A 13,416-nucleotide genomic window follows, 5' to 3' on the forward strand; every position below is an offset into this window, starting at 1 on the left:
CCTACTCTGCTCCTTCTCCCTCAGACATAAACAGTGTTAGTAGTCCAGCCACACTGACTCTGGCCCTCCAGCATGCAAAGTGCTTGGTTGGGAAACATCGGCTTAGACCTTCTAGCTTCTCTTGTAGTGAGTTTAGGCAGGGAACTGTGTTTTTGAACGTTTTTCAAGTTGATGTCGGCGGTTCGTGCCAAAGTTCATCTGGAATGGATGAGTGTGCTGGGCAGAGGCGAGCAGCGTTAACAATGCAGATAAATTCACCCTGCCTGGAGAGCACGATGGAGGAGCTGAGAGCAGAGGAGGTGGGCAAAAAAAAGAAAAGGAGATGATCTGATCAGGTGTGTGAGGAGAAGAGAAAAGTATGAAAAAGAGCTGAGAAAAGATGAGCATCTGTTCAGCTGCCAGAGAGAGACAGGGCTGAGATCCAGAGCTGCTGTGTAAATGACAGAGCGAGACAACAAAAGCAGTAGGAGAAGAGCCGTGAAGGGAGGAGTGTATGTTCAGTGGGAGCACTGCAGTGTTGATGTTTACTGTGGGAGAATGGCAGTGTTAGCCTGAGCCAGATTTAGTGTGCTGCAGTGTGTAAAAAAAATGAAATATTATTAATTGCAGTCATAGATTTTGAAAGCAGTGTTTAGCTGTGGCAAGTATTTGTATGCAGTGAGTTTTGCAACGTGTGTAAGGATGTAACAGTTCAGTGTATCATATTCTATTAGATTGAATTGCTGCGTATCACGTTGCATCAATGTATCATGACTGGCAAATTAGCTTGTTGTTGTTAGTTTGGATTATTATACAGCCCAGTCTTTGTTTCAGATATTGTACTTTAATTATGTCTGTTGCTCTAATTAGCTCATTAAAGCACTATTATGCTAAATTTATTTTGCTGCTGGGCTCCCCCTACAGTTGCGGAGTGTAATTCACATTACACCACTGCCATAAATACAAACCACAAAATATTTTCTTTTACATTGACTTCCATTCACAGTTGCCATTTTGGAGATTCAACATTTTTGCACAATAGTTTTTAGTTATAGCAGTAGATAGTAGGCGTGCAGTAATTGCGTTAGAGGAAAGTTCAGTGTCGGTGTTGGCAGTGGAGAAAAGTGCAGTGTCAGGGTGGGCATGCAAAGCCAGCGCTCTGGGCTCAGCTGGAATAATCCTGACAGCTTTTCCTCCGCGTGCCCCGCGCTGCAGTGTGCCATGCTTTATGGACTGCATTATAATTCAACAGATCGCTCTGTGCAAGCTTGGCCCTGCGCCAAGAGCCTCCCACCCCTCAGGGTTATAAATAGATTGATGTTGAATAAATATAATAAGAGCTAGATGATTTATTATGATATATCTGTAATTCAATCAGCAAAGCCACACTCCTGAATGACATGGATAATGGAAATAGACTAGGGGATGAGGGGCATGGAGGTACTTTTTTCCTCTCTTTCTCTTTTTAACTCTCAGTATTCCCGTCTTTTTTTTCCTCTCCCTTGGAATACACACTCTCTCTCTCTCCCCCCGCTGGCACAGCATTCCAGTTTGATGTTATCTAATTGCTGTATTAATATGCAGAAAATGCATAATCCAGTTCCCTCCTCAGGATTTCTGAAGGATTTTATTCTTCCTGAATGGGAGCGCTCCATAGTGCATGGGGCTGCCACATTGTTATGGGACTACAAAGCATGGCACACATTTTTAAATTTTTTCTTTTGCATGTCTCAAAATGACTCATTGCCATAATTTAGAAATGAGTGTCATCGTCTGTATGCATTGCACATTAGGAGTGTTGACTCAGTGCTAGTTCTGGAACAATTGACAGCTGGAGTTTATTATTCCCTGTGTCTCAGTGTGTATGCCACTGCGAGCGTATTTACCCAGGAAATTAGCGGTAGCACAGCGGATAACGTGCGCTCAGACGCTCTGCCTGTGCTGAGCTCAGCGTGGAGAACTGAGGGGCCGCGTGCATGTCGTGATGGTCCTGTTGTGACATCTCTGTACAGCTTGTGCGGGTTGTGACAGTGGCCTTGGAGCATCCTTAGCACTTTCGACTGCAGGTACAGGAGTAGCAGCAAGTCCATGATGTCCAGCCAAGGATAGCAGGCAGCTGCATGTGTTCCTGGTCCATCAGTCTGTCCCTGTCAACCCATTTTTTTCCCCTTGGTCTGTTGAGAAGGCCGGTGATCAACGTCAGTTCCCAAGGACAGTCACGCCTCCTGTTGATTATCTTCTCAAGTTTCATCGTTCACAGTTTTTGGCATGAGTGAGCCCACAGTCCGTCGCTGTCTCTGCTTTTTGTGTGAAGTGACGCATCACCAAGCTGCGGCGATCATAACCTCAGCCTGTGCCACTCTCAGGGGGTCCTCCTGATCAATGGTTATTTTCCGCTTGTAATGAAGAATCAATGGACAGTGTGGAGGTGAACTGGACTCTAGGGGACTCAGTCAGGCCCTGCACATGCATCACTCAGGTTACAGGCACATTCGTTACAGACATCAAGGACTTGATTACATCACCGAGTCAGAGGGCCACAGCCTTGTCTCTAAGCACCCTGGCTCTGGAAGCTAATTGTACCCTAACTAGCATGCATAAAACAAGGCATACATCGATTTGGCGTGTGGTATGTGGGGTCATTTAAAGCTGATATATCAGTTTTTCAGAATTCTTTCACACTATAGATTGATTTTTTAGGTGATTTAAGATTTGCTGATGGTGAATCCCCATTTTTTTCTAAATATTCTTCACAGTTTTAATGTTAAGATGGAAATAGTCATTCAGAATGGGTTGGTTTTAGAAACAGTTCCTAAAATGAGACATTCTGCACTGATTTATTTAGTCTAGTAGAGACTTTTATTAAAATGACTGAAAATATTCTTTATTTGCAATAAAGAAAGACCTTTTTTTAACCTTCTGAGAACAACCTTACTGCTGCCGACTGGGCAATAATGTCAGTTCATGGCACTTTGAACTCTGTGGTTACTACAAAGACTCGGAACTGGATTGGGAACAAAATTGCGGGAACCTAATCTATTTAAATATGCCTGGTTTAGATCGAGACATCCCTAGTTGGTGTAAAAGTCTGATTTTATTCATGACAGAAAGTTGCCAAGTTAAAGATACAAGATTTGTGCGTGACAGTGACGAGATGTAATGCTGCTAATGGTTAAAATAGTAATACATCTAAAAGCCACATGTCTAGTTTAGCAACTATTTTGCCATAGAACACCCTGATGTACTTCTCAACCTAGTCGTCTGATTCCTTCCATTGTGAAAAACTCTGACGCTGTATGTGTTTCCAGGACTGAGCAATGAGCAATAAACATCAGTGATATAACTTTAAAGACTTTTAACTTCCCCTCTCTCTCTCTTCATGAGGTGTGGGCAGTAACAGACTAACATGACCTGAGGTTGCTGCATGTTCTCACACTGGAGCAAATGGCCAGTGCGAGGCCGGCCTGTGATTTCACTCAGACTCAGAGCTAATATTATTCTGGCATGTTCAGCATATTCATTTCTCCTCTGGGTCATTCCACAAGTTGTACACAAGGTCAATTTTCATTCCTTTCTGTGCAAGTGTGCGACGTTCTGCCATGGGAGTCATTCCGGAGACGTTTGCCTGCAGATCATGGGATGTTTGCTATGGCTGCTTTCAAATTAGTCTGTAATCATGCTGTTAGCTGTTAGCTGCTAGTGTTTTCTCACTGTAAACAGATCATTGCTTTGATTTTACCATTGAAACATTGATGGCCATTGTGTGTTACTACGAAACGGGAGGAGGGGGGTGGGGTGGTTCTGTGACCTCTGCGTTACCAGGGTGGAGTATGTGAAGTGTTTATAAGTCAGTGTGTGTTTGGTCTGCGGGGGACCTCTGTAGCTTGATGTGCATGTGCAGGTGTGAAAAAGATTCCAGCCTGAAAGACGGAATGTGTGAAAGGCAATTAACAGACGATGCAGAGAGCAGGGGGTTGGTGGGTCACTTCTACACATACACACACACACATTTCTCTGTCTGTTATAAACACTAATTCTCTACGGAATTCACAGACACAAATAGAAAAAGAGTCAAAGACAATATTAGCACGGAAACTTTGTCTGCTGGTTGACAGAGGGGAAGATTTAAATGCTTATTTTCATGGCCAATAACGCAGCTACACTAAAGCCAGTATGTCCAGCTTCCTCACTCAACTACTGAACCAACAGCTTCCTACAGTAAGCTCTATGGAAATGTAATTATCCTTAGCGTTTGCCATAAGACTTCTAGCCATGTGACTCTAATGACCAGAGAGTCAGCTTTGCACCGCATGTGTCCTCGTCGCTACATGAATGCTGCCATTGTAACAGTGACTGTATGAGAGTGAGTGTGTGTGTGTCTGTGTTAATTGAGGAACGGGTTGAATCTGAGCCTGTGGGCAGCTAGAAGTGTCCCAAAGCCACCCGCAGCTTCTCCAGCCTACCAAACTAAATGACACACGCCTACTTCCTCCTGGCTGTCAGTGTGATAGAGCTGGGTGAGAGAGGGAGAGAAACAGAGAGTGAGCGAGAGAGGGCTGTTATTGTATGAAATTCTTTGTCAGTGAAGAAACAGTAGGCAAGAAAAGGAGTTTACCTTCTTTATTGGTGTGTGTGTGTGTGTGTTTGTGTGTGTGTCATGGTATCAGCTGCTATTTAAGTTTGCAGTAATGAAGTTAATGATATCTTGCTTCCTGTGTACTGATACTCTGTGCTAAAATAATGTCTTACAAACCTGGTATAGCTTCTGTTATACAAGAGTGAGTTCCGACCTCACAGTCTGATCGGTTGAGAAGTGATCTAACTGTGCTGAAATTTGTGATAACACAGCCTTTTCACACTAAAACTGTATCACTCCGCTGACTAATAGACAACAATTAAAAGGCAAATCTGTTCACAAAGTCACAGACTCAGACCAGACTCCCATCTTTAGGAATGAGGCGAGTCCAGAATACTAAAAACTGAAGGTCAGGTAACCCTTTGACCCCCAGACCCCTAGGTTACCCCTACCCCTGACAAATCTGACAAAACTAGTTTGTAGCAATCGGCTCAAATTTTTTTAAGCTTGTTCTGCTTCTTGTGCTTGGGCAGATCGCCACAGCAGGTGGGGCTTTCCTCATTAGCATGTTTACCCACCCCATTCGTGGCATAACCAACAAGCTGATTGGCTCTTTTTGTTGAAGGGCAAGACTTTATCTGCAAACAGACGCCATGTTGAGCGTTACAAGAACTCCCGTTCATATTTCAACCAGGCGTTGGTCTCCTCAGTTATAGCATCTCTGGTTGACCTGGTTGTGGCGAGCCTTATAGAATCAGCTGTTGCTTTGGACTGCATACAGGGCTTAACAGGTACCTTAACGAACCTTCACTTAGTCAGTCCTGGTGTTTTGGAATAGTTAGCTACTGATGCATAGCAAGAATTCATTTTATTGTGGAGCTACTTTTTGGTGAAAGGAACTGAAGTTATTAAAGCATTAATAAGCATATTGCGTATTAATTAACATCACACTAAAGGGGACACAGTACTGTAAATGTTAAGCAGTCAAACCATCTCCAGAAGGACAATACACTGTTAATAACTTTTTTCTCTTTGAAATCTAATATCTATAAAATTACAAATCACTAGAGCCCTGTGACATTTACCATCAGTATTCCAGTACAATACATCACCCAGCACTGTCTGTGGGTCTAATAAGTTGTCATTACCTATACAGCATGTGTGAATGTGTTTGTTTCTGAGAGTGGCGGAGTTCATCACTCAGAGAGCGTGTGTTCTAAAAGGGCTTTAAAAGCACCTGCTGGTGTCCGTCACTTAATGAAGCGAAGGCAGTGTCAGGTTTCTGCATCTCCCTACCCCTTCTCCCTTCAGACCCTCTTCAGCTCACAGTCTCCAGCTAATACAGATACATGTCCGTCACACCTTTATCTCCTATCAAGCAAAACGTTATTTATTAAAAGGGGAGGAAAAGGAAACGGAAAAGGTGGGCTGCCCCACCAGAGCTGCTAACGAGGCCACCAGACCTGCAGGTTGACACACAGGAAAGCCTGATTTACAGCAAAATATAGACATGGCCAAAAAAAGCTTTTACTAGACATCAGTACACTAGATTACAAGCACTGGTTTATGTTTGTTTTCTAGGTTACACTGTTAACCCACTGTACCCTAAAAGCCTGTATGTGGCCCACACCTCAAGCTCTGTCTCTTGAAGCTATATGTGATTTACTCTGACTCAATAACTCAATAGACATTACCAAATAAGCCATAGTAGCTGCTAGATGAATGAGATGGTAGTAATTAGCCTATATGGTTCTAAGGGTTAAATTAGCTTTGGATTTGGAATAGTCAAGTTAACTTTAGTGGAAATCCTGCGCACAAATCTTCAGTTGCTTTAATTTTAAGTTCTCACAGGCTCTCTCAGAGGCACATTAACTTCTCCAGCAGGCAACTCCCAGCTCTTCACTGGATTTGATAGTTGGACAATGGCCCTCCTCCACTCGAGGGCTGAGATGCAGTACGGAGTCACAGGCTCATTAGATCGGGGCTAGATGAGGCTCGGCGCAGTGGCAGGAGTCACGCTCTAGCTTTGAAAGAACCCGTGTGAGCACGGCTCCGTAAAAATCAGCCCTGTTAGTGTGACAGCGTGGCACTAAGCAAGACACCCATCTCGCTTTACATTTCCATTAGACCTAATGACAATTTGGTAGCTCTCTGGCTTTCTCTGTTTTGCTCTGTCAGTGTTAAGACAGTGGGTTTAATTCTCTTTTAAAGTCAGCAGAGAAGGGCTCTCTGCCTCGTCCTCCCTCTCTCGCCCTCCCTCCCTATCTTTAGCTGTTTTTAATTTACTTGTCATTAGGGTCAACTTTTTGTGTCTTTGAAGAATGGAGTCCATTCTGTGTAATCAGACAGGAAGTGTTGGATGTGCATAATAGATGTGTGTTTTTTTCTCCCCTCCCGTAGTTAATTGAGATCAAGCTTACTTTGACCACAGTGTGCAGAAACTCCTCGGGCAAAGGCGGCTTATAACCTGGAAACGGAATGAGAAAAACAAGAGAGGAGAAAACTCATTATAGTGAGGTGGTGCTGAGGCAAAAAAAAGACAGGCTTTTAAATACACACTCTAACTGTGAGGGTGTGTGTAGGCAAGTGTATCTGCTTTCCTGCCTTTGCTGTGCAGACTATATGAGAGTGTGTGTGCATGTGTTCCTCTCAGTAACTAGTGTCTGTTATATTTCAGCCATCTTAATAATCATATCCGAGTCTGTTCTAATCCTATTAGCACTAATTGTGTTCGCACCTGTGCCAGTGTGCCGCTCTATTCCCAATTTCCTAATTAGAAATTTTAAGACAATAGGAACTCAAAGACTTTGCCTGTGTCTTCCTCTGCATAATAAAAGAGGCATTTTGTTTGTCTCCATTGGTGGTATGGTTTCTAAACCATAAATTAAACCTAGCGCAGGGGTGACGAACATGCAGAACCGGCCAGAGAAAGGTTGGAATGCAGTCCCTCATAGTTTTAGCATCCATATTTCCAGCAACGACTTTTTATTTAAGTTGAGTTGCTTATTAAAAGAAATCTCTGTCCTTAAACCCTAAATGACGCTGTCATTAGACACCAGTAGACACAACTAGACAGGCAGAAACAATCAGAATCACTATTTGATTGATCATTTCACTTCATTGCACCATTTTACAACTGAAACACCAGTAATAATTGCTGCACAATGAGCAAATTTGCATGTTCCAGTCAGATTTTAGTCTGACTAACCAGAGACCACCAAGTGTAAATGCGTGTGGCTAAACTTTTATCAGGAAACAATTCAGATACTAGTTACACGAAGTGATCAGGTATAAACAAGGTGTAGTTCTCTGTTAGCAAAATAAGAACAAAATAAAAACACTGCATGTCCACTCACTTTATTGCCGGAATCCATTTTTAGGACCAGTCAGACGAATTTGAACTAGACAAAATAATTAGTTTGCACAGTAGGTTTGCAGACAAAGCTGTAGCTGTAGTAATTGCCCCATTTCAACAAACACAAATCTGTATTTAGGACAGGCCAGATGGGCTACGGTTAGACAGAATTATACGTTTGGAAATTGCAGCATCTCACGTCTTATGTGTAAGAAGACGCTGTTTTTAGCACAGATCAAATAGTCAAACAGGCTCTAATTAGACTGAATTATTTGTTTGAGCACAGCGGTATCTAGCGTCTTAAGGAGAAGAAGCTAAAGATGAATTTGTTGCCATCACTCATCCACCTCATTGACTAGCAGGAATCCATAATTAGGACAGCTCAGACAGGCTAAAATTAGACAGAATTATTTGTTTGAACAGAGCAGCATCTAGAGTCTTAGGAGGAGAAGCTGAAGACGTAATTGTTGCCTCAGCTCACTTTATTGACAAGCAGGAATCTATGTTTAGGAGAGGTCAAAATGATTTGTTTGACCACAGCAGCTCCTGACATCTTAGGAGAAGAAGCCTTTGCCACACAGGAATCCGTATTTAGGACAGTTCAGACGTGCTGGATTTAGACAGGTTGTTGCCTCCACTCATTCCATTGACAAGCAGGAATCCTTGTTTAGACCAGATCAAAGGATCAAAGAGGCTACAGTTAGACAGAACGATTGTCTGAACACAGCAGCATCTAGCTGCGTCTTCGGAGCCAAGGCTTGAAATGTATCTGTTGCCACCACTCACTTCACTGACAAGCAGAAGTCCATGTTTAGGACAGGTCAAAGGGTCAGGCAGGCTAGAATTAGACATGCACTGGCCTCTCTTGACCACTGCCCTCTCAAATATCTTCTGTCATGGGGTTTGTTTTGCAGATACGACTTCATCGAGATCCGCGATGGCAGTTCGGAATCGGCCGATCTACTGGGGAAGCACTGCAGCAATATCGCCCCGGCCGCCATCATCTCGTCTGGCCCAGTGCTCCATATCCGCTTTGTGTCAGACTATGCCCACCAGGGGGCGGGCTTCTCGCTGCGCTACGAGATCCACAAGACAGGTAAGAGCGCGTGGCACCCCATAGAGCCGGCTGTGATTCATTGAAACGAAGCCACATCAAGGCCATGTCTAGCTCCAGGTCCTTTTATGTATTTCCCTTATCGCTTTTCTTTGCTGGTAGCTTTCCTCTGTTCCGGGGTTTACACACAGTCACTCATTTGAAGCTTTTTCGGGTTGTTGTTTTTTTATGTTAGGTTCTTGGAGGGGCTTGGTGTTAGTGAGTGTGTGAAGATAACAGCAGTTATGATCTCTGATGGAGCTGCCTGTATTATCACGTAGCACAGAGCTCACCCTTTCACACAGGATACGCACGCCTCAGCCTTTCGTTTGATCAGCCACCTCTAGCAGAAGTGGCAGCAGCAGACGTGCCAAATCCCACCTAACTGACAAGTGTTGATTGGCTTTCGTGAACTGGAGGGAAAGGCCGTCATTGGTCATCTTGCTAACAGTGGAAGGGGCCCGGTTTTATTGTCTAAATGCCACGTGTTGATTCGCTTTTATGGTTCGGAGGGAAGGTACGCCATTGGACAGGGTTTTTTGCTCAGAGTTTAGCAGGAAGCTATTGGAGGGAAAATGTTTTATTGGTCAGGTTTGGCTCAGTAGCAGGAAGGCCACTGTTAGGTAGCAGGATGGTGTATCAGTGCTGATTTCCTCAGGCAAAGCAACAGACCCTGGCTGACCTCTGCGCTACCACTGAGCAACTGATCACCCCCTTCTTTCTTTGGGCCTGTTTGACACGCACCGTGGCAAATTCAGATCAAGGCAGCAGCGGGCAGGGAAAATAAACAGCGGGCAGGCATCTTCTGTTCCCTTTTCATCCTTCTGAAAGCATTCCAGGAATACCTCTTTAATTGAGTCCTGATCTCCGGTCCCTGGAGGCTGTGAGGTGGGCGGCAGGGGAGCCAGTGTTACTAACACAACGTGTATTTGTGAGTCTGGATCTGGATATCTATATATCTATATATACATAGCAGTGGTAGACTAGGAGTGGGAAGTGGTAATGAGTGAGGAGGGAACTGTAGGCAAATGGCTGATCAACACAGTCTGAAAGGCGATGAATGGTAGGCCAGGGACTGAAGTATAGGGTATAGACTGTTTCATAGGAATTGAAGCTGGTTTTGTAGAAGGTGTAGAAGGTGCTGGTTGGACCAGGAGTGGGATGCAGTAGCAGTCCAGAATCAGACAAAAGGCTGATAGATATGGTAGAAACATGAGAGAATAGTGGTTACGAGAGGCTGTAATAAAAGAACGTTAAAGGCTCAAAGACGAACGCTAACCAAACCAAGTGTAGACGTCATGTAGGCTTGGATCCTGACGAGACTCCGCAGACTACACCGAAGCCTAACCCTCCCATTAGTGCTGACGCCCTCCACTCTGAGAAATCAACACTTTAACACCAGTGCAGTGTCTCTCACCCCCTCTCATGGGAGGAAGTAAAGACATGCTATCCCAGGTCCCTCGAGCATGCTGGGAGTGTGAATGATCCACACCAACCCCTCAGCGGGCCGGCGGCACGGCGAGACGAGCAGATGCCAGGACGAGTGCTATCATATCGGCAGGTCGCACGCTTTCCATCATAAACAAGCAATAATGATGGGACCCGTCAGGATGTGGAGGCTCGCGGTTGCCATGGCATTAACAGGATCTTGTTGCGCTTAGAGGGTTAGAGTGAAATTGTGTGTAGGAGCTTGTGTGCGGTGGTTCTGAGCGCAAAAGACAAAGAGAGCTCTCGAATGAGATGAATACGAATATGTGTGTGTGTGTGTGTGTGTGTGTGCGCAAGATTCCGTTTTGGCGATGTGCGAAGGATCACATCTCCTCTAACCACCGTTGTTTCATTTGAACTCGCCAGACTGTTGCCAGAACATGCCGACAAGCCATGTTTTATGAGATGCAAAACAAGCCTGAGGAAAAGGGAAACAAAGAGAGGACGAGACTGAGGAACTGAAAAGGAATGTGAACGAGGGCTTAGGGAAAAGCACAAAGAGAAAGAGAGAAAGATGGCAGGACCAGTAAGGACTGTGAAAGCCGGAAAGCAACGGAGAAAAGCCGAACATGGAGCCCTGAGACCTGGCCCATGAGCTCTGTTTGTTTACCATGCTGTTTTGGCTGGCCGTGCGCTGGCACACTCAGTCCAGCGTTCTCCAGAAGTGATAGGAATCTTGGGTAAATACACAGCCTGGAGGTGTGGTCCACCCAGCATTGCGCAGACTGCTGGGAAAAAAGCCTCTATCAATCTGTCTCCTCCTGTGGAGAGGAAATCGGCATCCAGCCGCTCCCCAGGCTGCTGTTCCCTCGCTCTCCACCAACACCGGGCCACCCCTCAGCTTCCAGCACTGATCTCAGCCACACCAAGCTCAGCCTCACTGCAGGGCAGTGCAATTATGTGTGTCCCTGTGTTTCACCATCAGGGGGTCAGGACAGCTTTCCTGTCTTTTGTAGTATAGTGACTGTTAACCTATTTATTTAGTCTGTGTAATAGCTAGCACCTTCTGTGGATGTGATCCCATTTGAGGTAACGGCCTGTCTAGATTTTTTCTTAGTATCTTAGTGGGTTTTTTTTTTAAACGATCTTGTTGGGGCTCCCTCAAATAAATCTCCTAGATCAGTTCTGTCAGTTTTTGAAAATGTAAGGTGGCCTTTATTTTATGTAAACATTGATTTTTTTTATTTCCACCCAGTAGCTAAGACCTAGAACTCAATGCGACCAGTGCTGAGAGGATGAATACTAGCTAGCCCACACGTCCTCCAAATCACGCTAAAGATGGGGGGAGAGGGAGGGCCATCTTACTATGGCCCTTACCATGCCTCTGTCTTACCCAGCCATAGAGAGTGAGAGCTGTTGTGCTCTATAGGACTTCCGGCCACAGATGACTGCGGTATCACTACAGATTGAACCGGTGATCTCCCAGTGATGAGGCCAAGACATAGACAGCTGTGCCACCTGAGAGTCCCTGGTAAACCACTTTTAGCAGTTTAGTAAAGATGTATCAGTGCAGTGTATCGCATGGTGTGAAGTTTTATTTTATAATTTATATTATATGCCTATATCATGAATAGCATGTTAGCAGATCGAGGCCTACGGATGGCAGGCGTAACACCCTTAACTTGTGGCTAGAGTGTTAATCGTGTTAACCACTATTGTGCGCTGAACAAACTTCAGCATCTCAGCCCCATGCCCTACTGTTACTCAGCGACCATTCACAAACAACATTTTAGTTTACTCAACCATACTCGACAACTCATGCTACTGTTGCCACGGCTACAGCTGGAAGACTCTCAGCCAATCTGCACTCCACCATTTGCGTGCTGGAACGGAGAACAGAGTGAGCCAATGGGAGCTCACTATACAGCAGCCCCCAAGCCACTATGATGCCACCCAGTTACCCCTTCTCTTGCCTCCCGCTGCACCCCCCACACCCACCCTGGGCGTACAGTCTGGAAGCAGCCGTATCTCGGCTATTATGGGACTTAACGGCTGTTGACGGATGCTGAGACTGCCCCTGAGCAAGCCCACTGACCCCGTGGATCGCCAATAAGATCATGCAATAGCAGCCCTTCATGTTAGCCCTGAGTTGGTGCCTTATTGACTGTATGTCAATAGGACAGATTTGTTTGGCCCCCCTGAGAAGTATACCCATGGTATGAGAATTTTGATATCAAAGACTCAGTAGTAACAGATGTGGATCGGGACAGATTGGTACATATCTATCTATCTATCTATCTATATATATATATATATATATATATATATATATATATATATATATATATATATATATCTCAATAAGGTTCCTATGGTTTGAACCATTTTTCAAGAGATCATGAAGGCTTTAAAAGGTTCTTCACACTAAACAACCTCCTTGACTTTATGGAACCAAAAGTGGTTGTTCTGTGGCAGTGCTTAGAGAACCCTTCGTAGCGCCTTCCTGTTTAAGAGTGTGCAGCTACATAACTGATATCTGACAGGTTTTTTAATGTGCAACATATGTTCAGTAATATGGAGCACTTCTACATGTTTACAAGGATGTCACATGACCGTGCAGACGACGTGGCCCAATTCCAAAACATGTCTGATTGCATGCACAGTTACTGTACCAGCATGGCGTGAGAGCTTACATGTGTATAAATACCGCCCTCCCCATGCCAATACCCCCCCAGACACACATGTACACACTCACACACTTATTACATGTGGATGAAAATCCTCATCGCACACACACACAGGCTGTTCACTCACCCATGACACCCATTCCCTGTTCTACCCAGCAACGCTCCACAATAACAACCCCCCACCTCTTTCCCCCCATACCCCCCCGGAGCCATAGACAGGCCAGTTGTGTGCCCCAGAATTGGAGCTGGGGTCCAGAATCCCCTGCTGGGGTGCGGGCAGAGAGCGCCCCCTAGTTTG

The 13,416-nt window shown here is 44.9% G+C and overlaps 1 protein-coding gene across 2 annotated transcripts in view; it reads left to right on the top strand.

Moving 5' to 3' along the window:
* Positions 1-13,416, top strand: part of nrp2b (neuropilin 2b) — an 89,425-nt gene that overhangs the window by 14,696 nt on the left and 61,313 nt on the right. For both annotated transcript variants that reach the window (XM_072685662.1, XM_072685663.1), the window contains exon 3: positions 8,825-9,006. In XM_072685662.1, coding sequence (XP_072541763.1) covers positions 8,825-9,006 — 182 coding nt within the window. The remainder of the gene's footprint in view (positions 1-8,824; positions 9,007-13,416) is intronic.

The sequence above is a fragment of the Salminus brasiliensis genome, chromosome 8, assembly GCF_030463535.1.
Source record: "Salminus brasiliensis chromosome 8, fSalBra1.hap2, whole genome shotgun sequence".
Lineage (NCBI taxonomy): Eukaryota > Metazoa > Chordata > Actinopteri > Characiformes > Bryconidae > Salminus > Salminus brasiliensis.